The sequence below is a fragment of the Equus quagga genome, chromosome 15 (assembly GCF_021613505.1).
Source record: "Equus quagga isolate Etosha38 chromosome 15, UCLA_HA_Equagga_1.0, whole genome shotgun sequence".
Classification (NCBI taxonomy): domain Eukaryota; kingdom Metazoa; phylum Chordata; class Mammalia; order Perissodactyla; family Equidae; genus Equus; species Equus quagga.
In genome coordinates, this window is record NC_060281.1 from 19,542,300 (window position 1) to 19,568,310 (window position 26,011).

The 26,011-nt window shown below is 48.0% G+C and overlaps 1 protein-coding gene across 1 annotated transcript in view; it reads left to right on the forward strand.

Annotated features, from left to right (window-relative positions):
- Positions 1–26,011, forward strand: part of CLIC5 (chloride intracellular channel 5) — a 100,036-nt gene that overhangs the window by 65,001 nt on the left and 9,024 nt on the right. Inside the window, exon 5 of the mRNA XM_046641114.1 lies at positions 24,044–24,228. Coding sequence (XP_046497070.1) covers positions 24,044–24,228 — 185 coding nt within the window. The remainder of the gene's footprint in view (positions 1–24,043; positions 24,229–26,011) is intronic.

Sequence of the window (26,011 nt, forward strand, 5' to 3'; positions counted from 1 at the left end):
GGGAGCCCAGCACAGCCAAGCAGAGTAAGGACTTCATGAATCTTTGTGAATGAGCGAGGGAAGGAATGACCATTGCATGAATACACAATGGACCCAAACAGGGTGGCATATGCTAGATGTTCCAGGAACTCCGAGGAGAATGGTATCTCTTTGGACTGAGGTGACCAGGAAAGGCAGCCGTGCATGAGGTGAAAGAGGAAATTTTGGTGGGAACAGAGTTGGTGCAGTGGGAAATACATAATTCAGTAACAGTTACAGAGGACCTGGATTATGCCAGGCAAAAACTAGATTCTAGGAAAAAAAGAAAACTAGAAAAAGATGCTTTCCCAGGCTTTAAGGCCCGGCTGGTGCAGAAGAAAAGGCTTAAATTCATAAAAAGTCAAATAACAAGACAAGGGAGAAATGATGGCTTAACCAAAGGGAGTCTGAAGAGCTGATTAACTGTATCTGCCAAAGGTGCTCAGAGCAGGAGGAATTTACCTTCAGGGACTTTGAGGAAGCTTCTGGAAGGGATTTCAACTGGGTCATAAAGGTTAAGGGGGAGTGAGTCGGCTGGGACCATAGGGTGGAGGTTGTGTGGAGGATGGGAAAACACCAGCAACAGAGATCGGGAAAAGTGGCCAGAGCCTCTGGTGCCAGCCTGGGAGACTGGATTTTATCCTGTGGGCAACGGCAACCATTAAAGGTTCATGAAGAGGCTTTATAAGGAGAGTGGCCTTTTAGGGACAAGAGGAAGAAGAATGTGGAAAATATGTTAAATATATTCGGTGCTCGTGCCTCGTTCCTGTTTGGACCCTGTGGTGAACTGAGCAGCGTCCGCCATAAACCCATGTCCAGCTGGGACTTGGGAATGTGGCCTTCTTTGGAAGTAGGGTGTTGCAGATGTAGTTAGGTAAGGGTCTCTAGATGAGATCATCCTGGATTTAGTGTGGTCCCTAAATCCAATGACTGGTGTCCTTATAGGAAGAGGAGGGGACACACAGACACAGGCGAGAAAGCCATGTGAGGACAGAGCAGAGATTAGAGTGCTCTAGCCACAAGCTGAGGGCCCTTGGGGCCACCAGAAGCTGAAAGAGGCACAGAAGGACCCCCCCTAGAGGCTTGGGAGGGAGCGTGGCCCTGCTGACACCCGGATGTTGGACTTCTGGCCTCCAGAACTGAGAGGATAGCTTTCCGTTGTTTCAAGCCTCCCGGCTGGTTGTGCTTGGTTGTGGCAGTCCTGGGAAACGAATGCAGCCCCTCACGGCTGTCATGGGAAAGGGCATCACGGCCACTCACCCAGCTGAGGACGCAGAGACAAATGAGAGGACCAGTGGCTCATCCTTGCCCCCGGGGCAGAGCCGGCTCTCAACTCTAGTTTTCAGGTTCCTCATCCTGTGCCTTTCCCCTCAGCCGCAAATAGCTTCCTTCATACTTGTCAAAGCACCCTCAGCAAGATGATCTCGTCTGAGCCTTCCAGATTTTTCAAGTTATAAATGATATTTACATATTATCTGTGTTACAGTTCTCTTATCCCCAAGGCCAAAGCAACAGTTTCCGCTGAACATCCCGTATCAATTTCTTATAAACTCAACATTCTCCAGTTTTCATTGTTTCTGCGTCTTCTGTTTCACCCTGTTTTTCTCCGAGATGCCCTTGTGACTCCTCCCCCTGACTCACTGAACATTTCAAAGCTCCAGCATTTCTGCTTTCCCAAAAAGCCCAACCCCCAGGCCACAGTCCTTGGAGCTCTTCTCCTCTCCTGCCTTTTAACAAGACACCACGCGTTCTTCCCTCATTGTAACTATAGCTTGTCCGCTCCCCTCCCTCGCTCTTCTCATTTTCTTCCCCCAACCCCATAGCCCCCAGTTATGGTCAGCTGGGTCCAAAGGTACTTAGGCTCAGCAAGCCAGAGGCCAAGGCTCCTGCGGGGCCAGTCCTGAAGAGATCAGCATCCCTCTGGCGCTGGGATCCAGAGCCACGCCGTGGCCCCGCCCCACATAGTCGCTTGCCCCATGAGACAGGCCACACCCCGCTCTGCTTTGTCTGAGCTCTGTAGGAAGCAGGCTCGCCCAGGTCTCCGTGACAACATCAGCATTAGACCCTTTGACATGTCTTCCTACACTACTTTCCCATTTTTCTCTCCGGATCTTCAGTGCTGCATCTGTATCTTCAATGTCCTTTTTTGAGGTTGTCCCTTTGTGTTTTCAATTTTTTTTTCTCTTGAGCAGAGCCCTCCCTCCCCCCTACCATCTGTCCACCTCGCCCCTCCCAGCCCTCGCCCGTACACTGGCCGTGGTCGTGGTCCTTCCTGACCTCTCAACTTCAAAGCATAAAAAACATGACACTGTGACATGGTTCTGCGTGGTGGATGATCTCTCCACTCCTGGAGCGGATGTAGGAGCCGCCATTCAAACTTTCCACAAGACCTCGAAAGTTCCCAGTACTGGAATCTAGACCCTATCTAGGGCCCCCATCCACAGCTAACATGCCAGAGAATTGTCTGTTAGTTTGTACATTCAGTCATTTATTTATTCATTCAACAAACACAGATTGTGTGGAGTGGCTACATTGTTTAAAGGGCATTTCTTGTGTGCCAGGCACTGCGCTGGGTTCTAGAGTTGTCAAGACAAATGAGACCAAGTCACTGCCCTCGATGACCTCACTGGAGGCAGTAAAACGTATAAACAGGGAATTCTGGCCTGGGTCTGAGTTCCAGGTCCGCCTCTTCTGCCTGAAAGACGTACGCTCTCTCCGCCTCTGTTTCTGCATCTGTAGGATACACTTAACAATACTTTCTTCATCTGCCAAATAAGGCAATCAATAACACATCCAAGATGAGTGATGCAGCTTCATTTATTTTATAAGTCAGTGCTTGTAAATCCTTTGGCACAGAGCCTGACCCACAGTAAGTGCTCAGAAACTGCTGCATCAGCTCCCACTTTTCCCCACCCAGCCTTCCAAATCTCCCATCCGTTTAGTCTCTTTTCTCCTGGTTTGATTTTGCTTCCCACTCTCTTGGTGCATTTTCCTCCCCTCCGGAGCACACGTCAAAGGGGCCTTGGCCTGGCCGTGACTGTCACACCTGTGGTATTGTTGCCTTTGACCAGAGGTCATGGGCTTGTGCTCTTTTTTGTTGTCTGTCACTGCACTGCCTCCTCCCTCTGCAGTCGCTGGAGCCGGTCCCCTGGGGCTGCTGTGACAGATTCTGCCTCCACGCCCCTCCTTGCCCGCTTTCCAGAATTGCTCACTTCACTTAAAGGTGGCAGCTCATGACAGTCTTAAGACCCCACATTCAGTAAGATGCCACCTGGGCTCACTTTCTTGTCACTTGGGGTCTCCCTCCCCCGGTTTAGGGGGAAGCAAAGACTTTGGTTTTGGCTGTGCTGCATTTCCCACGGCTCTGAGGCAGGCAGTATGGTGGTTCAACCCACAGAGTCTGAGGCCAATGGCCTGGGTGCACACTCCCGCTTCACCTCTTGTTGGCCTTGTGACATCGGGCAAGTTACATCAGCTCCGTGTGCCTCAATGTCTTCACCTGTAAAATGGGAGCAATAACTGTCCATTCCCCACAGATATGCTTGGGACAATGCCCGCTACTGTGTTCAAACGTCAACTGTTTTTCTGAGCTATCATCTCGGGGCAAACAATTGTGCCTCAGCAGAGAGGTCTGGAATAAAAGCGTAGTGTGAGGAGACATATATGTGTGTGTATATATATATGATTAAGTCCATGGGTGAGAAGAGGAGACCATTAGAGACAACACCGAAGGCTCCCCCTCATTTATGGGGGGCAGAGGGAGAGGAGTCAGGGAGGAAGATTAAGGACTAGCCAGTGGGGAACGAGGAAATCCAGGAAGGGTAGAGGGTAGGGGGATCAAGAAGATAAGGAAGGAAAGCTTTTTGTTTTTTTTTAAGAAAAGAGAGTGATCTGCGGTACAAGATGTTCGCAGAAGGTCACGGGGACGTTGTCTGTTGTGTCCAGCTCCTTGGAGGTGTCCTTGGGCATTTCTCTCTGACTGCTCCTCTCACCTGCATGAGCCCATCGCTCAGACCCTACACAACAAGAGCGAGCCCAGGCCAATGGAGGAAGCTCAGACCCTTCTCCCTCGGAAGGGGGAGGTGTAGTGGGAGGCCACAGGGAATGGAATGGAGAACCACCTGGAGGGCAACCCGTGGTCCTGAGGAAGGACGTCTTTGAGATGGGAGAGAACAGCGCTGCATTTAGATTCGGCTGTAGCAGTCCCTGCCCTGGGTCCCTGCACGTTATGTTTTCAATCTAGCCAGGAAGTGTCGTGTCATTTGTTCAGTATTGAAGGCTTATAGAGTTCTGAAGTAGAAGGATTGGAGGGAGGGTATGAGCTTTGCCCATCCCATCTTTGGCACATCTGGTAACACGCCTGGAATTAACCAGCAGTCAGCTCTGTCATCACCCTGGATCCTGCCTCGGCTGGTCCTTCTCCGCCTGCACCAGAGTCCAGTGGTGGCCTGGCCCCGGGCCTTCAACCTGGTGGCCTAGGGTCTCTAACCCTCCCATCTCTCTCTTGCAAGTGTCGCTGTTAAAGAGCTTCACCTGCTGGCATTGCTCCTTTCACCTTCCTCTGAGATGCCACCGTGACACGCAGACCCCAGACGACCCGAGCCTGGGCCATCAGTTTGCCTCCTCGGGTCTATCCCTTCCCTTGAGGGGTTTATTTTACACCCTACTTGAACATGTCACCCCCACTTTGTCGCCTCCTAAGAGGATCTGGGCTCCTCTCTCTGAGTAGCCATCTTACGTCTTGCATTTCTTACCCTCAGACTGCCCTTTGAACAGACTCTACAGATCTCTGCCAAACCCCTTGGCCTTCAAGAACTTCATTTTAGCTACTTACCCTAATCCAGGCATAAAATACTATATTTTACTTTATTTTTCATAATCTTTTCCCTTATGCTTCGATACTATCAGTTCTACTGATTTATTCAACTTTCTGTACATAGTGCATGTGCCAGGCAATTGACAAATGGATCTGATGTGCGTCTCCAGTTCTCTATTCTTATTCACCATTTTTAAAGTCCCTCTAAAATTTCTTCCAGCCCTATCCCGTTCCCCCAGATACTGTGAATATTCCTGTCTGGTGTTACTGTCTCGTTTTTGGCAAAAGCATTACACTTTTATGTCCTTTTCCCCATTTTCTTTCTGGTTGGAGAGAAAGGAGACGTGTACATGCGTGTCGACTAAGACAAGAATCCAGCATTTCTCCTACGCCTTTCACGTTCATTTTCTATCCTGCATCCCTCTTCCGTGGGACTCTCTTTCCCCGACTCTGAGGTCTAAAAGCCCCAAAGGCAATCTTTTATCTAATCAGTATACCATATGCAGCCCTATGGCTTTTCCTAATCATATTTGCATATTCCCTTTTTTTTTTTTTTTTGAAGAAGATTAGCCCTGAGCTAGCATCTGCTGCCAATCCTCCCTTTTTTGCTGAGGAAGTCTGGCCCTGAGCTAACATCTGTGCCCATCTTCCTCTACTTTATCCATGGGATGCCTACCACAGCATGGCTTTTGCCAAGCTGTGCCATGTCTGCACCCAGGATCCGAACCAGCGAACCCTGGGCCGCTGAGAAGTGGAATGTGCGAACTTAACCGCTGCGCCACAGGGCCGGCCCCTGCGTATTCCCTTTTTAATGCATCTAACACACATACATCTCAGGCTGTTGGCACCACATATTTCTGTGCTAAATCACGTTTTCCCAGTTGGGATGATTTGGGTCTTTCAAGACTTCCTTGCAATTCCCTCGTCTCTTCACCTTCAAGTGTAGCTTTCTCTAATATTTCCGCCTCTGTTTTCCTCTGTCTTGTGGGCCTTCTTTCTATTTTAAAATTTATACTCCACTTGTTCCAGAAGGACTTTCTAGCTACTCACAAGGATACGCAAAGCACAGCAAAGCAACATGCACTAGAAGGAGGTGAGAAAGAAAAACAAGGGGGGACCGTAAAACGGAGCTCAGGGGGAGCTAAAACAGCGAGAGGAGCTCCCAGAGCCTGGATGCTCGACACACATGGCCGACCACAGAGTTGGCTCTCACCCTTCCTAGACAAAGCCAAAAGGGACCCTGGTCAGCTACAGTTAGGTTCTCTCGGAAGATAAAAACAAACCAACTTCCCAGAAGAATAACAAATATTCTTGACTTGGGGGCTGGAGTTGTGGGCAGGGAAGAGCTGTTATTTTCATTTTCTTGGGCCTTTCCCTTCTGTGACTTTCCTTCCTATTGCCTGTAGACTCCAGGCCCACTGACTTCAGGCTGACGTGACTTCTCTCGTCTTTCCCCGTGACACTGTCTTCACCCCTCCCCACCCTTCTGGTCCTCACCTGTGCCCTCTCTACACCTGAAATCCATTTTCTCCTCTTATCTCTCCATCTTCTCTTGAGGACTCAGGAGAGCCCCATGCAGCCTCAGGCCTGTGTCATCCAGTTTCCTGCTCCTCTCCGTCGTCTCCGAGATTCGGAGCAGCCTGCCTACGCCTGTCTCTTTTCATCAGGACTGACAGGCCCCGTGCTGTGTTTGCAGAGATGTGCCCCTTCCACTTCTGGAAGATGCTATGATGTCCTAACACACTCCTCCTAAAATAGTTGTCCTAATAAAATACTTCTAAGGTCCTAAATAAAGTCCTAAACCTTCCTTGGGGCCCCATGACGTGCAGGATCCACTGCTATGCATGTAGAGTACAGGCCACAGTCTCAGGCGGACTCGTCTCTCTGGCTTTTGCCCTTCATTAGTTGTAAGTGTAGTGGTTGTATTTTCCAAACTGAAAATCAGATGTCTAACAAATTGCCTTCATTGAAAATAATCAAATTATAAGAAATCAGTACTGTCCCAGAAAATCCAAGACACATGTCCCCAAATGAAAAGCACCTGGCTGGGGCTCAGCCCTCTGCTCCCCCTCCTCCCCACTCCAAATCCAAAAGTGGCTGCCGCTGCGAGGGAGGATGAGCACATCACAGCTCCTGCCACCTCCTGGCCCCAGACCCTTTGCCGGAACAAATGAGTCACCCATTGGCCACGAAGTCCCCTGAGCAGCCCTGGTTCTGTTTACAGAAAGGGCCAAATTTCCTCCTTCCGAAGGCTCCCACCACACGCTTCACTTCCTGGGGCCTGGAAGCAAGCAGGGCGTTCCCTGGGTTTATTCTGAAAGAACAGATTGCCACAGCCACATACCACGAAGAAGACTCCAGGGTATTCTGGAAACCTCAGTGAGCTCACCTCATCAATGGGGTGATCATGCCCGCGGATGGAAATGGATTGAAGGATTACGTTGTGGTTATTATTACAATAGCCATTGCTCTCCTCCCGCCCTCCCAGAGCCCACACGAAAGGCAGCGTGGGCAAATGGGTTCCACTGCCTGCCTTGCTCTGTCCTCATCTCTTTCCTCCATCCAGGCCTGAATCCTCAAATTGCTCCTGTCTTCTCTCTGCTAAGAGGTGCCCCCTGCAGTGGGCCGTGCTTCTGGCTGATGCTGATGGAAAGATAATCTGTCTGTAGCACTGGCAGTCTTTCCCTGCCATGTTCTCGGTCCTTTGTGTCCACGTGAGTTCATTCCCGTCCTCCCACCTCAAAGCCTGCCTGGCCGACCCGCACCACCAGACCCACCTCTCCTGCAGCCTGCTCTGTGCCTCCCTACCCCAGGGGTCAAACTGCCTTCTTCCCAGCATATACCCCTCCCTCCCTTTTAATAAATCTATAAGGCCCCTTAAGTAAATATATGAAGCAAGACCATCCCCGTTAGATGTCTAGAAAGTTGAGGCTCACAGACTTCAGCTCAATATTAAGAGCAAGTTTACAGTGAAATCTGTAGAGGTGAATGTCCCCATCAATGGAAGGGTACAAAAAGAGGCTGGACCGTTGGTGGTAGGAGCTGTGAATCTAAAGCATCATCTGTTTTAAGACGCTATTATTTTCAGCACCATGAAGAAACAAAAACTACTTTCAAGTAAGCAAAAATGGATTCCCTTAAACTATTACATTTGGATTGTAAGACAGTCTGATTTCAGATGTCAAATGCGAAAAAATGTACACCTTAGTCTCGATGAAACATGGTAGACGATTCCCATAGCCCTTCCCAAATCTAACATTCTATTACTTCCTGGCGGCTGTGCGTGAAATGTCAACCCCCCTTCTACTTGACCTTAAGCTGCCCTATTGGAAAGAAAGTCAGTCTAGGTCAACATTGCTTCCAGATCCCTCTGGGATAGCTGTCCTAACTCCGTATCCAGGAAAGTGTCAGTGCTGCCCTCCGTCGCTCCTGCCTGGAAACAGATAGCACTTATCTCCTAGGTCAGGCGTTGGCAAACTTTTTCTGTAAAGGCTCAGATAGTCAATATTTTGGACTTTGTGGGCTACTCCAGCTGTCGCAACGGCTCAGCTCTGCTGCTGGAACTATAAAGCAGCCACGGACGATACGTAAACAAGTGAGTGTGGTGTGTTCCAATAAAACTTCATCTATAGACACTGAAATTTGAATTTCGTATCATTTTCAGTTGTCACGAAATATCATTCTCCTTTTGACTTTTTTCCTACCATCCAAAAATGTAAAAACCATTCTTAGCTTAAGGAGAGTGCAACGAAAGGCAGCGGGCTCGATTTTGCCCTTGGACTGTAATTCGCTGCCCTCTGTCTTGGTCCCAGGCTGCAGTAGCAGGTTCTCTTCATTTTTGTACCTCTTCACCTCTTGATCTATAATGTGGATATAATGTCTTGCAACATCGTCATGTTAATTAAATGAATTAATGCATTAAAGCACTTAGGACAGTTCCTGGCACACAGTAAGCACCAATATGTGATAGCTATTGGGGCTACTGGTCTTAATTTCACAAATATTCCCCCAGATTCCCTGGTGTCCACACTCTGGACCCAGCGGCCCAGCTTTCAGAGTAATGTGGAAGTATGTGCTGCCCTCTTCTGGCAGGTGGAGGAATCGGCACCAGGGATTTGCTGATCATGTTTAGCATAAGGAGGCCTGTGGGTTTCCAAGCGTCTTCTGCATACAGGGACTGAGTTATGCCTCGGCTTTGGCTGAGGGTTCCAGAAAAGGCCAGGTCTCCTTTGGGACTCGAAGCCACCTTCCATTATCTATCCCCTACACCCAGGGTAGGATATGTCCACAGGCCCCATGGGTCCTTCAGAGGTCACTGGCTGCCCAACTGCTTCTTTCTTGCTTTCCTGTCCCCCTTCCACCACCTCCAGCCTTTACTTTTATGAACTTCCTTGACCTAAAATAGGAAAGTGTTTGAAAGGATTCGAAGCAGCCTGGGAGGGCTGTTAGCCCAGAACTAACAAGGCGCTTCCTATCAGAGGCCCCGTGCTTTCTCCCAAAGCATCATGAAAGCCAACTGCTGTCGGGGGGAGGGGAGGGGAAGGGAGGTGGGCAGGCGAGGTGGAGCGTTTTTCCAGATTCCCCAGGATGTGGTGAGCCATGTTGAAAAGCGGGTGTATGTATTTATTATTCTAAGCCGCTTCAATCACAGGGCGCTTATTTCCTTCTCCTCTTCCTCCCCGCCCAGCCCTCAGCCCCATATCACAGGGGGCCCAGTCTGGAGGCCCGGCCTTTCCAAGGGGATGGGCATGGTCCCCACCTCTTGTTCAGCCTCGTGCTCTGAGGTCAAGCTCAAATATGTAAAAAGTACAGGAACACGAGTTATAATTACCCTGCTCAGAAACAGAAGCCCCATAGTGGCCGTGGGCCTCCGTGTCTCTCCTGTGGGGAACACCGACCCGTTCTTCTGGAAGAGGACAGCTGTGTCCCAACTCGGGACAACTGGTTCCCTGGAAGAAGCCCTCTGCCAAGACTGTTATCATGAGGGAGGCTCCAGGGTGGTCCCCGGACCACCACAGGAGTGAGGATAACGAGGTGACTGTCTTGCCACTTCCTCATAAAGCAGGCATCGCCCATCTGGTTTCAAAAACGCCTCTGGTCATAAAGGAACCCTTCAGGCTGCCTTCCTTGGCCACCCGGCCTGCAAATAGCCAACTCGGGATATTTTGTTTGTTTGTTTGTTGGGCTCCAGTTTTGCTTTGATTAGCATTCTTACAAAGAAAAACAAATAACCTGGGCTGGGAGACCCACCTCCGAGGTCTGGTGTTTCCTGCAGAGATGCGCATCATCTCACATGTAGAGGGTCCTGGAGGCTGAGACGAGAGGGAGGGAAGGGGCGACTGTTCCCCTTCTGGCACCTCCCAGGAGTGGCCCAGGGGATCCCTCCAGGGAGGGTCTTTGATTTGGTTCATTATTGAGGCGGATGCTGGCAATTTAGAATTTAACAAATTTTGCTCCTGAAATGAATCCTTGGGCGGTCATAAGGAAGGCGGTTGGTGGCGGGGACGAGTGGAAGAGGGCAGGCAGGCCCAGGCAGGGACGGGGGAAGAAGGGGGTGGGAGGGAGGGTCCTGTGTGGGTGGGCGCATTCGTTAGTGGAAGGAGGCCGTGTTAGCTGTGTGGGCTCCCCGGCTGGAGTGGAGCGAGACCACCAACACCATTCCATGTGGTGGAATTTCCCGCCGTCTGACCAGAACGAGTGCTCTGGCCTGGCCTGGCCTCCGCTCAAGGCCTGGGAATAAAGGAACATTAAATGGCTAATTTGAACACGAGTTAAATGCTCTTTCACCTCTGGCTACCGTTACCTCATCCTGTGCAACCGACACCTCTTGACTTTGTGTGGTCTACACGTAGGAGCAAAACGTGTCTCTTTCTACACACATACACAAACACACATAGCTTGTGTGGGGTCTGATATTTCTATGCACTAGCAGAGGCCATACATACCGCCTTAAATAAATAGGGTCATGTATCAATTAATCTGGGAAAAAAAATGTGCTTGCATGTAAAGTTGTTTTAGTGACGGGACACGACGTGGGTCTGACAACTTTCCCACGAAGCACAATGGTGTTTAGACCACAGACGTGCAGTAGTATGTACATGGGTGTGTGTCTACACTCATCGTGTGTATGTAGGTTGGGAGAGTTGTAGTTGGTTTATCCTGTGACTGCGTTCGTAACCCTCGCCTGTGATTAGAACGTAGCTCTGAGGAATGATTCTCCCGCCTCTCTGGCGACTCTCAGTGGAGGATGGCTCTAGGTAGATTCACATGTGGAATGGGTTCCCCCATTTTTGGTAGAGCTGGGGCTGACAATGACAAGATGTGACATCCAGGTGGCGTGCTGAACCTTCTAGCAAAAACTTCAAACACCCCAATCGTAAACTCTCCTTGTCAAACTCGTCACTGTCTTGTCCAGGGAGATGGGCAATATCCTCTCCATTTCACACAAGAAAAGCTGAAGCATGAAAAATCGTTCGGGAGACATGATGGAGCCAGTGATGGGCACAGGACAAACCAGGCCTTTCTCAGCTTTTAAAGTCTTTTGCTACAAATGGATAATACTAAAACACAAGAATTGAAACCAGAGTGGTGTTCTGAATTTATCAGTGGCTTAGAGAGGATAATTTATTGAGAAACAACATTGCAACACAGAACTTTGGCCTCAAAACCCCCAGCCCTCTTTACAAACCTGCTCCAGAGCTGTCTCTCGGGAGTGCATCCCAGCCACTCAAGCCCGTTCACCAGGTTAGCCTGAGTAGCCTCATTAGCTAAGGAGATGCATATGTTTAGGACTTATGTGTCAAGTACCACTTTATTTTGTTTGCCTTGTTATTCAGACCATTTTCCGACTTGAATGACATTTGAATCCCATGGGGGTCTTGTTAAAATGTGGATATTGGATGCAGTGGGTGGGGTGGGGCCTGAGAGCTCCCACAGGATTCTGAGGCTGCTGGTCCAGGAGGGTGCTTGGGAGTAAGGTTCTAGGCAGCAGTCTCCCCAGGGGACCTGCTGCGTGTGTCTCATTCATTCATTCATCGTTACTATCCCCAGAGCCCAGCTCAGCATCCCGCCTAGAGCAGGTGCTCAATAGACATTCATAAAATGAATGAACATCCCAAACGCTTCCAGACGACCTTCCCCTGTCTGCTCATTTACCCAAGAGATGATGGAGAAGGCTGCCCCCCCTCATCAGTGTCAGGGGCATTTCCTCCAAGCAACTTCCTGCTCCTGCCTGCCCAGCCCCCACTTTTAAGACTGTCCCATGTTACAGGCCCTTCCATTCTCTGATTACCTTTGAAATTTCCCAGTCTCCATTTAAAGTTTATGATGTTCTATGACGAGAACTATCTCTCAGCTGAGGACATATGGTGCTCATATAACCTGTTATATTAAATCAAGCCTCATGGTGGGGGAAAAAAAAGAATAACCTCATTTAGAACCAATCAATAAAAGAGTATAAAATTTGAACAATTCTCCTCGTGAAGACGGTCAGTGTGGGGTGGCGGTGTTTGCTCATGTAGTACTTTTCTTGTCACCCTAATTTTTATAACCACATTCAAGGAACATTATTTCTGGTGTTAAAGGTGGAACTTCACCAAGAGTCAGAAGAGAAAACACAGAAGACTTAGAACTTAGACTTAGAATTTTGTGTTCTTACAGCCAGAAGCCAGAAGTCTAATTATTTTTCTAGGAACCCCCAATTGAAGAATCCTTTAATGATCTGGATCATAGTAAGAAATATGTTTCCCTGTGCCCATGTCCAGAATCCCTTCCATTCCCGAAAATTCCAAGGAAGGAGGTTGAACCACATGATTTCTCAGGCCGTCCCCATTCAGCTCTAACTCTGGTGCTCACACGCCGGTTGACATTTGCACTGACAGTTACCCATGTTTTGGTTCCTTCGTGGGGACCTCAAAGACAGGTTTTATTCAACACTGTCCCAGGTCTGACCCCGGCCTGTATCACTTGGCAGAGAGGTATAGGTTGGGGGTGGCCTCTGCTCCTTGTTTGCCTCTGATGACCCTGCAGAAGGGTGTGCTAGGCCAGAGGAAAGGAATCCCTTCCTCCGTCCATCCATCCATCCATCCATCCATCCATCATCCATCTATCCATGCATCCCCAAGAGACCAAGCACTACCATTGCCCCATTGTCGGCCCTCTAGTGACATAAAGCCAGTTGCATAGCATATAGAGACATATAGGGTTCCATTTTAGGGTCCCTCCTCTTTCCTCAAACCCCATAGAATAGCTCATTCTTTCAACAAATCCTTATTCAGGATCAGGCACTGCACAATGTGCGAGAATAATATAGGAATGAAATATTGGCAATATCTACATGCTGTGGCAAAGGTCGTGTTTGGCTGTGTGTAATAGAAACCCGATCATACAGGCTAAAGCACATACTTATGTCATTTTATTTTACAAAAACCTATATAGCATTTTACTGTGTGCCATGCCCTGCTCTAAGCCCTCTTTATAAATGTTTATTTCTTCATGGGAGTTTGCTTTTCTCCCATAACAAGAAGTCCTGAGAGCAGAGAGTTCCAGGCAGTTGTAGTTGCTTAAAGAAGTCATGGATCCAGCCCCTTAGAGCACTGATTCTCCATCTTTAGTGACTTTCATTCTTATGCCACAACATAGATGCTCCACTTCCAGACATTACATCTGAGTTCCAGGCAGCGCCAGCTGTGTCTGTCTTTTCTTTCCCAGAGCCTATCTATAAATTTCCACTTACATCTCCTCGGCCAGAACTCAGTCATTTGGCCTCCTCTAGCTGAAAGTCTGGGACCATAAGTATTTTTTTTGTTTTAAAGATTTTATTTTTCCTTTTTCTCCCCAAAGTCCCCCAGTACATAGGTGTATATTTTAGTTGTGGGTCCTTCTAGTTGTGGCATGTGGGACGCTGCCTCAGCATGGCTTGATGAAGGGTGCCATGTCCGCGCCCAGGATTCGAACTGGGGAAACCCTGGGAAGACAAAGTGGAGCGCGCGAACTTAACCACTTGGCCTTGGGGCCTGCCCCAGATGATAAGTATTTCTGACCAGGCATATTGCTACTCTGAAAAAAATCTGGGTTCTGTTAGTAACAAAGAGGGTAAAGTGAATTCTTGCATATAATTCACTTTCAGCTTAAGGTTTTGTTGGGTTTTTTTTTAAACTATGGTGAAAATATCTGATCTAGCCACGCCAGAAGAAGACACACTATTTCAAATTCTCCTTTGGGGTTGACCACATCTGAATCATTAACCCACCTAGATTTTAAGAAACAGAAGTGGTGTAAAATTGCACACTTCGTCTGCTACACACTTACTTCAAACCTTAGAAGATGCAAAACTCATGTGGTAAAAGCTGTGCAGCCAGAACACCCTGTGGCCAGCTTCTCCCTCAGACTGTCATCTGTGTGGGGCAAGCGGGAGCGCCTAGGGAGCTGCTCTGAGCAAGGGGGCGGCAGGATAATGGCGGGAAATTCCGCAAAAGTATCGGTACCCACCACCCCACCAAACTTACCCCTGGAGGTTGCCCCATTGCATGACTGTTAGCAAGAAGTCTCGCTCTGGTGGGACTGTGGTTACGGCGACAGAGTCAGAGCGAAAGGACCAGCTGAATATTCAAGAAAGGACTCTGCATAATTCATCTGGGGTGACAAGCACAATATTTATTAAGCAACTTTTTTTCTGCAACTCTAAGAACATACTAGCATTTTTGTATGCTTTGATTCTTATGCATCGGCACCATCCCACATGGCGCATAAGGACTGCTCACTGCAGGCCAGGCACCATTCTAAGCTCTCCACAGGCATCACTCATGGCAACCCTATAAGATGTGCCATGTTTTGATCTCCATTTTGCAGATGAGGAAATTGAGGCAGAAGAGGTTAAGCAGCCTGTGCAAGCCAGTAGGTGGCAGAGCCAGGATCCCACTCCAGGCAGCTGGTCCCGTGGTCTGTGAGCTTGACCTGTGCACATTACGCATTTAATAAAATGCATTATTTAAAATGCATTTAGTGCTGAGTTTTTAAACAAGAGTAGTAGGTCACTTAGGAAACTGTGATCGAATCAGTTCATAAACCACTGCACAACTACCATGTGTTTTTCCCTAAATAGGCTGAACAGCCCCAGCGTCACTGTTGGCGTCCTGACCCGGCAATCCATGGGGATGAGGGGCGCCGACCCAGCCCACGGTGGGCGCTGGACAGACACCTGTTTAACAAATGAAAAGAACAGGCAACCAGAAGAGAATTTATAGGATAGTCGCAGAATGCCTAAAACCAGCACTTATTTAGATTCAGAGTTGTGGTGGCAGGGTGGCAGTTCTTAGATTCGTTCATGGCTTTTTTATAAGAGATGTAGTCGTTTAAGGACAGAGCAAGACAGAATGTGGTTAAATCACTTCAGCCTGAGTGTTTGGAGGGAGGGAGAGTTGAGAAGGAACGGCTCTAGGTCTAAATGCTGGAACTGATGACCCGCAGTTAGAATCTCCCTTGACCCGCTCATTCCAAGTGTTCGGACATCAGCACTAATCCTAATGTATGGCCTGATACTTAAAAATAACCTGTTTTAAAGTACCCATAAAATGCTCACAGTTTTCAGCCTGATTCAGTCTGCAAAATGAACTACAGCCCGCTCTAATAGCTTCAGTCAGCATTTATGTCGTTCTTTCTATTAGCACAATGGGTTTTACAACCATTTATGAGTTTCTGGAGAGCCTAATAGAAAACACACATACACGTCTGCTGTGGAAGATGCAGAAGAGTTTTCTTTGCTTAAGGAGAGACCAGAAGGGGTCGCCACCACCCTGTCACTAAAGCCTGAGCCGGGCTCCCTAATCGGGAACACGTTCTCTCCGGGTTGCTCCGCCAGTGCTGGCGTGCACCCTCCCTGGTGCGTCTCTGCAGTTTCCTCTTTGGGCTGGCTTCATTCAGAACCAGTCTCTCTTTCTCCTCCTGTTGATAAATAAATATTTAGGGAGCTTACAGGGTACAGACTGTGCACACAAAAAGAAACCTAAGTTTGAAGACCTAAGTGATAATCTTTCTCTTCAAATTTACTGTGGCTTTTAGGAGATTTGGAAAATTATCAGCATCTGGAATTGTCTAGATTATCCATACTTTCCTTCATACTTTAAAAAACATCTTATGAGAATCATGCTGAAGTTGTCCTAAAATTCTCTCCTGTGCTAGTGTTTTCAACACAGCCAAATAATTGCCAAAGATTGTCTTTTTTAAAAAAAATTGTTGTTGGGAATAATACTTCTGGACATAGGGTGAATATCAAGTTGGTTTGCACAACTGTATAAAAAAGGTAACTCTTCGCAAGGGTCTCCGATAGGGCTTGGAGAAGAAGCGATACAGTGGATCTGTCTGTTCCTCAGGGAAAAGCCCTGAGTCCCTGGGAATAGATCAGAGGGTACCCCCTTCACCGGGTGATTCTCTCCGCCGAAGGTGGGTGGGGGCATCCACCAGTGTCTTAGATCCCAATCCACCATAGTTGTCAGACTAGAATCCTGCCTCGGGAGTAAAGAATCATTTAGTAGCCTCTTACTGAAAAGAACCATGGGAGTTTGTCATTTAATTCACCCTCCCATTCACGGCTGAAATCTTTTCTAGAACGACAAATAATACCCACGGCAGCAGGAGCTGCAGAGCTTTCTCGAGCTCAGCTGACGCGGCCCGAGGGAATAGGAGGGAATCTTGTTGAAGCTGCCACCGTTGCATTTTGCTTTCTCGCAAACCACCGGTTGTCCTTCCACCTTTCCTGTTTTCAGCCGTGCCTAGAAACAGAGGCCTGGAGTTGCTTCCCACGTGTGAGCCCCTGGGTCTTTCAAAGCCAGAGCCAATCTGACAATATCCTCCTCTCTGGCTGTGAGGCCAAGTCCAGTTGGCTTCACTGGTTCTTGGTCTGATGCCAAAGGTGGACATGAATTCTCCAAACCAAGAGAATTTGACACACCCACGTAGCCTGGAGAGAACAATGCCAAACCCAAAGAGACGATTCTAGGCAACTTGGAATCCTGAACATGTCAGGGAATTCAAGAGTGGGTTTCGTTCTGTGATCTCTCCAGGATTCTCCTTGCACCTGGGCAATTCTGGAATGTTCGGATAAGCTTCACTTCAGACACCCAGCTTCTGCCTCGAGTTGCTTTCTTGGCTTAAGCTTTCACTCACTCTTTCCTTCCCTCCCATCTTCTCACACACTAAGTTCTGCAGCCGTAATGATAATAGCTATCTTTCATTGAGTCCCACTGTGCACCAGAGTCTGTAGAAGACGCTTTAGCAGGACCTGTGAACAACTATGATCAGTGGCAGGATTCAAACCCAGGTCTCCTTAGTGCCAGAGCAGATGCGCCACTTTACTACCACGTCTGTTATCACAAGTCCTCTCAGCGAAGCCTGGGTCAGGGTTCTCTGATACCCCTGACCCAGGCTTGCTCTGTCCCTTCCCCAATGATATCAGTGACATGCTAGCATAGCCAGAGGGCCCAGACACAGCAGAGGAGCACCCACCAAACCTGAGAGAAAGCCTGTCCCATCTTCTACAACCCTGCAGCCATTTCTGCGTCACTGTGGTATGAGGACTGGGCATAGATAATGCTTTAACAGACAAAGGCACCATGGGCATCAGCCACTCCTTGCTTGTCCACAAGGGTCACTGTGGGTCAGGGGGTGTGACCCCCATTTCCACCTGCTTTATAATTTTACCTCTATGTGGTTATTCCTACTTATGTAACCCAAGTATAACTAGGCCACCTTACTCTCTCTTTAAGGAGTTATGCAACAGAGAAAAGCTACGTGGCTCTAATCCTCGAAACCTGAGAGATAATTGTGGATGTTTATGGAAAGTGTGCTGCTGGGAGGGAATTACACTGCCCATCACAAAGCTGAAAGTCCTAAAAGTCCCCTTCAAACATCTTTGTTCTTCCTTAAGATGGCACTCTTTGCGACAGCACCTGAGTTTCTGCCCACCTGGCCTGCACCTCCTCCTTCCCGCCCCTTATAACTCTCCTGGGCCTTGCTGCTGCTCCAGCCTCCTCCTCGCTCCTGGATCTTTGGCCCTGGGCATCCTATATAGGGCAGTGTGACCTCTCTCCGTTTCTAAAGGAAGTCTTCTTCCTCCAAAAGGGAGAAGTGATATTAAATTCTTATTACTTGATTTTTTTGTTCCCATCACATTTTCATTCATGTTCAAAACTATCAAATGTCAACAGGTGTGGCCATCTTTGTGTTTTCTCTCCAAGAATATGTGATGGCCAGAGAAATCTCCGTTGTGGTCTCCCTCAAACCATAGCTCGGCTTCCTCTCTTTTTTTTTTTTTTTTGCATTCTTTAGTTATATTACCATGATCTCAAATGAGAAGAGGAAAAGTAAAAACTTCATTCAATCCTCCAGGTGTTTCTTAAAATCTAGAAGTTTCTTTCTTCATAAGCAAAACTCAAATGGATTTCTTACTTTTAGCCCAGATGTTTCACTGTCACATAGGCAATGTGACAGCTTTGGCCTCAAGGACAGGCAGAGCTGGTATCTGTCGCCGAGAAATGATGTGCAGGGTCTCACTAGACCCTCTTGTTAGAGAGAACTCCTTCTAAACCCAATCATGGTCATTGAGACCACCGAGACGTCCAACTAAAGTCAAGCCATTAATAGCAGAACACACGTGTTATCAAATTAGGAGGAACATAGTGGGTGTGGAGTGATGTTCTGAGAGCCACATGCTTGTCAGCGGAATAAGTGTGTGCAAGAAAGGTCTGCAGCATGAAAGGAAGGTGGCGGCTGGGGGGACCCCAAGGAGCAGTGGGCCAGCCCTTGGCACCCAGAGACGGCCTTGTAGACCGGAAGAAGTTTAAGGTTTCGAATCCAACCACCCTCTTTTTAAGTCCTGGTTTTGCTCCTAACTCATGTAATAGGGTTACTCCTTTGAAAATATTTTTCTCTTTGCCTTTCTGAGTAAATGATTCTTACTAAGGAGGTACTTCCAGGCATCCATTGGCTCCAAGAGAGGTGAGGCTTTCTAAGAAAGAATTCTAAGGAAGAAAGAGGAATTCGATATTGAGCTTCTGATATTCAAAATAGCATTTTCAACAAGCCAGTAGCCTTGCAAGCCAAGCTATTGCCTTAAATTTTTCTAAATTCCTTTATCTCTCAATTTTAGCATGTCCAGAACCGTCCCTGGAGGCCTCAGCTTACAGACGAGAGAGCCCTCTGCCTGTGCAGCAGCCGGGGAGCTTTGCTGCTCTGTGGTGGAGAGAACATTTGACATAGGAAAGCCCAGCCCTTCTGGCCCAGGGGCTTTGGGGATGAAGGAGAAGAGAGAGGCAGAGAGGCCAGGGAACTGGAGATGTGTCATGTGGTGCTTTGCTTGGGTATCCCTCCAGGGCTTTGGAGGGAGGCCAGCAGCCCACCTCTGACCAGCACCCTGGGGTCAACATCCTCGTGGTTACTGTAGAAGGAAGTAGAGGTTCAGCACAACTGGGAAGAGACGCGGGACCTGTGGTAGCTTCCCAAAGCCTTCTGCCCCCTAGATCCCAGGACTCCGGTCTCCCCAGTGCCAGGAGGTCACAGGAGCTTCCTCCCCCTACCGCCCCATTTACTCAGAGAGAAGAGCAGAGAGCAGGGCTCTCTGAGAAACTGAGTATTTTTATGCAAAGGAGACAGAGAATTCTCTAGAGGAACTATTTACATTATTACATCAGACTAGGTTATAATCCAGAATGGGTTAAAGGTGTTGTTTTCCCATTACCCAGGAGCTGGAGCTTGTAAGGAAGAACACAACAATTAAGAACAAAATAAGGTACTTTTTCATTGTACATCCCAGGAGTAGTTTGAATGGTTTATGTGTGTGCTGGCACTGCGTGTGTACCTTGGATGAGTCTAAAACTCAATCTCTTTATCTGTTAAATGGGAATGAATAATACTTGCCATCTCAGTAGCTTCAATGTGTACATAAATGGTAGGTGGCCTGAACATCCCTGGACCACTTCCGAAATTCAGAAGTGTATTTCTTGCTGGTGCTGGGGAACAGGATTAAAGCCATGAAAGGAACACAGCAGGGCCGAGGGTGCTCTGCCTGGGGCCAGCCCCCAGTAGCCGTGATCTCCTTCTCCATGAACAGACCCCCATCCAGGGTGTAGATGTCGGCAGAGGTGGACCCCTGGCTCTTATCTCTCTGCATGTTCACATGGCAGAGAAAAACCACACATGAGGAACTGAGAGGACAGCAACCTGGATCCACAGAGCTGCTCTGGTCCCTTCAAAAACCACCTTTGACACTGTTCCACTTCACGTGAATTTTGAGCCCAAGGGGTCTGCACGGCTGCTTGCTGATCAGCACCCCTGCTGCACAGAGCGTGCCAGCAAAGCAGGGCTGAGCCACGCTTACGAGAGCTGGTTGGAGGCTGAGCTGGAGTCTTGGCTCCCTGGTCCCCATTCAGCCTCCATGCCCTGGTAAGAGTATATTATTTTCTTAGCTCAAATTGCCGTTTCCAAGTCATTATTTCTCTACAACGAGAAAACAATATTGGGTCTTATGTAATATCAACCTCAATGAATCTGGAAGTGATCATGGAATGGGTGGATTTTTTTTTTCCTCCTTAAAAAAGAGAAAAATAAATTTGAGATTGTTTGCATATGGCTGAGAATATTTATGAACTATTCCCCTTGTTTCCTCATCACATATTTTACCCAGTGCATTTGTGTGTGGTACGGAATAAATCTTTATAGGAAGGGTGGAGTGGAGAGGGGAAGAAAGCAGGAAAGGACTGGATATCCATCAAGTGCCTGGAACGTTATAGATCCTGGGTCTCGGGGTCCCCTGAAGTCAGGCTTGCTTGCTGTGATCTGAGGGTTACCCCATCCTGCTACTCAGAGGAAATATTTGGGAGGGAGGGTTTCACATGTGAACACCAGAGAAATTAACATCTTCTTGTCCCTCTGGTTTCTTTCACGTCCCCCTCACTCTTACCAGAGCAGAAAGTTTGCCACCAATGGTTTCATGACCTGGGTGCCGTCAGCCAAAAGAGATAATTAAATTCTGTGGATGCCAGATTGAGCCAAGGTCAGAGGAATGAGTTGGCAGGTACAAGGGAAAAGAACTGGCAGAGAAGGATTGGTACTGGCGTTTGTTATTCAATAATATGGCAGTGTGTTAGCACATAGGCGTGTTGCATCTGCTTCCCTCTGGCTGTGCCTGTCAACACAGCTCGTCACTGAGAAGGATCCCCAGGGAGCATCAGGGATAGGGCTGTGCCTGTACATTAAATCAGGAAGAGAAGCGAAGCTCTGGGCTAATGATTTCCTCCGTTAGAGACTGGACCTCAGAATTGGAGCTCCTTAGACTCTCTCATTCTTTGCCGCACCGTGGATTTTTGAGGACTATACTGAGCAAGGGTACGAGATGAGGGACAGAGAGCAGGATGGCTGCCATATTTGGTAATGCGATAGCAATAGCTCTCACTGATCGATGTCCTAGTGTGGGCCAGGCACTGTAGGAGAAACTGTACCTGCGTAATCTGAGTTAATCCTCACAATGGCCTTATGAAGGTTAGGGATCCTTCGTCCTATAGTCAGAGGAGAAAACGGAAGCTCAGTGGAACTGAGGAATTGGCCCAAGGTCTCACTTAGTAACTGCCAGGATCAGGGACATTTCCAGGATTTGTGGGGTCTGAAGCCAATACAACAAATACAAATAAGGAATTTTAAAAACCAAGTTCAAGGCCTTGGAAGGGGCCCGTTTCATTAAGGGAACTTGAAGCTTAAATCTCAGTGGCATTGCAGTACATCTACCCTGAGCAAAGTCAAACTTTAAACAGAGTTAGCTCCAGGCCATGTGGCCCCTTCTCTGCTCCCTTGTCTCCTCTTCTCTCGACTACGCTTATTACCAACTCTGACCTTCACATTCTTTTTTTCCTTTCTTTCTTTTTTTTTTTAAGATCGGCACTTGAGCTAACAATTGTTGCCAATCCTCTTTTTTTCCCTGCTTTTTTTCCCCCAAATCCCCTCAGCACACAGCCGTATATTTCAGTTGTGGGTCCTTCTAGCTGTGGCATGTGGGATGCCGCCTCAGCATGGCCTAATGAGTGGTGCCATGTCCGCTCCCAGGATCCGAACCAGGGAAACCCTGGGCCGCCAAAGCAGAGCACACGAACTTAACCACTTGGCCGCAGGGCGCCCCCCTACCCCGACCTTCACATTCTTGATCAAAAATACACAAACAGAGTGATGAAACGGACACAGGGAGGACATCCTCAGAACATGCTGACTTGGTCGTCACATGGTGTGACACAGTTACAACATAAGGCAACAACCGTGCCTATTGACAAACTTTACCCTTCATCTCAAGACGTCACTAGAGAGATAGTTGACACTTATCCAGAACTATCCTCTCAAGGAGCTTCCCTTGCTGGTCTTGGCCTCTTTTACCAAATTTCGTGATAGTTCCCAGACTGGGTAACGGGCACAGACTAGTGCAGCGGCCTGCCCAGCTCTCCAAGGGGCGTGTGGAATTAGAACTCGCAGCGTCTTGTTTCCCGTCATGTCTCTTTCTCTTGGTTGGTATCAGCTGGTCAGATCTCAGCGGGCACTCTTCTTTAATTTCTCCTTTCTCCATTAGAATCACGATTTTGTTGTAATCTCCGTAACTGAAGGGGTAGAAGGATTAGAGGAAGCAAACAAGCTCCATATAAATCACAAGGGCCTTGGTGGGAGTAGGAGCCTAATAAGTATTGTTTCGTACCCACCCTCTACTGTTGCCCTTGAATAGGCTTGCAGTCCCGTCCTGGTCTAGACAATTACTAGGGGAATACAAGCATTTTTCCCAGCCCTGCTCCGTCTATTCTCCCAAACTGAAAACACAAAGCAGATGGTGAAGTCCAAGTTCAAATGCCACACCAGGGAGAAGGAAGTATTGAGAAACTACGTCCAACTTCCAGGCTGTTTCCAAACATTCCAGTAAATGTTCAATTGATTTATCTTGGGCTGGTGTCATTTCATTGTCTCAAACAAAAGGCCCTCTATGAAAAGACAAATGTGGCGATGTGAGGGGCGGTTAACAGGAGGCACATTGGGGAAAATCTGAACAAGAGTACAGTCCTCTGGTTTCTTTTTCCAGGGGCAGAATCCCCCTTTTTCTGCTGGAATTAACACCAGGACTGATTCCCTTTATCTCAGTGTCATGCCCCAAACCAGAGTCTGGGAAAAACAGCCATTGGGGATGGGGCTGATGACACAGGTGCAGTGGCTAATGACCCGGCCAGCATCTCTTCCACCTCTGTCCTCTGGGCTCAGGAGATGGTTTCTGTGTTAGTGCTCTGCGACTAGAATGGACTGTGAGATTGGAGGTGGAATGACTCTAAGTGACAGTGACTTCAAAGTGGTGGTTCTTTTGAGCATTTTGTTCTGCTCTTGTGTCTCAGTGAATTATTGGATAGATCCTTCTTGGGGCAAGACTGGAAAAGTCTTCTGCCACAGTATCTTCCCCTGGATCGTTATTCTTGGAGCTGTATCCATGAAGGTTTCCATGGGACTGAGATTGCGCATTTCTGGGGGACCCCACCACCTGATGCACTGGCCCTTCCTTTCGAGAGAGCTCTGATTTTTGGCATAAACTTCCCTAGGTTAAACTCAAGGATGCTTCTCTGATACCCATTGGTTCTCTAAGGGCAACGCCAAACAGGGCCGCTCACTTTCCTGTGTCATGTCCTCCTGGAAGTCTTGTCCCCACTGCTTCTTAGATTGGGTTAGTTAATGCTTCCACAGAATCTGGTGCCTATCTCTGTCCTAGGACTTCTATGCAGTTCGTGTTTACTTATTTAATAGCCCTTTTTTTTCTACAAAATTATTATATGGGTTAATTGTGGGATATTGGCAAAATATAGATAAGCAAGAAAGAAAATAAAAGAGGACTGCTATTATTGCATCTGCTGGAGCTAAGCACTATATAAGCTTTCATATATATCCTAATGGTTGCATTGCTGTAGTTATATTTTTTTCAAAAAAAGATTAGCTAGTGTTCATTGTTTGGTTAAGGTCTGCTTTTTAAGGCCATTTAAACTCTTCTACTGCACTGTGTTCATGGCTGCCAGGTCTCCTGAAGTGTGTGGGGAGCTGGCGGTGTGATGAGGGCACAGGGTTTGGGATAAGCTACTTTACTCTGAAGACCCTGTGGCTGTATCCGGTGGCAAGAAGGTTGAATAGAGGTATTTCTTTTGCTCTTCATGCCAGCCCTTGAGAGAGGCCTGACCAAGGCACTGAAGAAACTTGATGACTACCTGAACACCCCTCTGCCAGAGGAGATCGATGCCAACACTCGCGGGGATGATGACAAGGGCTCCCGGCGCAAGTTCCTGGATGGGGACGAGCTGACTCTGGCTGACTGCAATCTGTTGCCCAAGCTCCACGTGGTCAAGGTAAGAGACCTCCGCCACAGGTGCTGCTCGCCAGACCATCTTAGGCCCTGGTCACCTGTGTGGACGAGTCAAGGACAGTGCCACCTGCTGGTCAATAGCTGGGGCTCTGAAGTCACATGACTAGTGTCCCAGTCAGCCTCCACTGTGTGCTGGCTGTATAGCCTCTCTAAGGTTCAGTTTTCACCTGTAGAATAGCATATATTGCTTACTTTTAGGGTTGCTAGGAGAGTAATATGGCACGAGAGTTCCTGACATACTGTAAGGGCTCAATACGTAATAGTTGCTATTGTCATTATCATATGTAGTTGCAGATAGTCATAGCACTCTAAAGGCCTCTTCTTTGCCTTTTCCTCGTAGGTTCTCACTGGCTATACCCCATCATCTCTATTAAGTGTGCCCACATGTGCATGTTTGCTTTATGCCCAGACCCACCTTCTCATTCCTTCTAGCCACTCCCTAGGGTGGGCAGGCATCACTTTCCTCATCTATCAGTTGAAGAGCCGGAGGCTGTAAGAGGTGATGTCATGTTCTTGCTATCGTTGCACTTACTGACCATTGTCGACATGCAGCTTAATCCTTTCCTATATGAACCTTAGGATCTGAGAGCTGGAAAGAAGGGAATTCCCAGGTCATCAAAACAACCTCCTACCCCTAACTGGGCTGCTTTCTGTGTGTCTGTGACAGGCTTCTGTGCCACTGTGACTGCGTGTTTCTGGTAATGAAGAGCCCCCTGCCTGAAGAGCCAGCCCCACCATTTTGGACAGCTCTGATTATTAAAACATCCTTCCTTATGCTGAGCCCAAGTGGGCCTCCATGCTACCCTGCTACCCTTTGTTCTCTGGAGGAACACAGAACACGGCTGCTCTTTTTCATCTCATTTGAAGACAGCAGTTGTGTCTCCCAAACTTCCCTAAACTAACACTTCTCACATCTTTTGCTGACCCTCACCAGCCTACAGGAAAATACAGCGGGGTTGTAGAGTTAGACTGCTCTCTACATTTACACATTTATATCTTCCGTCTCAGTTAGACAATAAGCTCTGCGAGGATAGGGGCTTCTCCAAGCATGATGGTGGGTACGTGGTGGTCCTTTAATAAATACTCATTGATTGACCACTTGATCACCTAGCTTGTGTCTTTATAATACCCAGTTTTTTTCTACCCTTCACTGAGAAGAATAAGATTCAACCATTTATCAGCTGAATATCTGTCTATCTTTTTCAGCTGAAGTTCTGGGCTAGAAATGCAGGCTTCCCTCCAATCAGAGCACACACCAGCTTGAGCTGAAATCTCAGCTGTGCGTGCACTGGGTCGCCCATGGGCCTCAGCCAGAGCTGGAAACTGGGAAGGAGTCATGCAAGCCAGTGCTGACGGGCTGGGCAAATACAGCCTATCAATATGAAGACACTTTGGGTCTGGGGCCAAGCCAATGGTCACTTGTAGATCCAGCTAAGCTGTATCTCTTTGCAGTTATTAATTAGTGCATGCCCACTGCACACCTGAAACATCCTTTCTTCTCTTTTCCTGAGGAACAAGTGGCACCCTTTGAGACGATATGATTCTAGTCCAGTCACGCTGATGTAGTGTCAGAGTGATATAATGGAAAGACTTTCATTCTGGAAGTCAGGAAATCCACGATCTAGTCCTCTGTCTGCCACCAACTAGCAGCGTGAGCTGGGGCTGGTCATTCACTCTTTTGGGAATTCACTTTTCTTTTGCCTAAAAGATGTGGACTATACACCCTCTCGCTTCTTTATCCTCTCTTCTTTCCCTGCTTCTTGCTT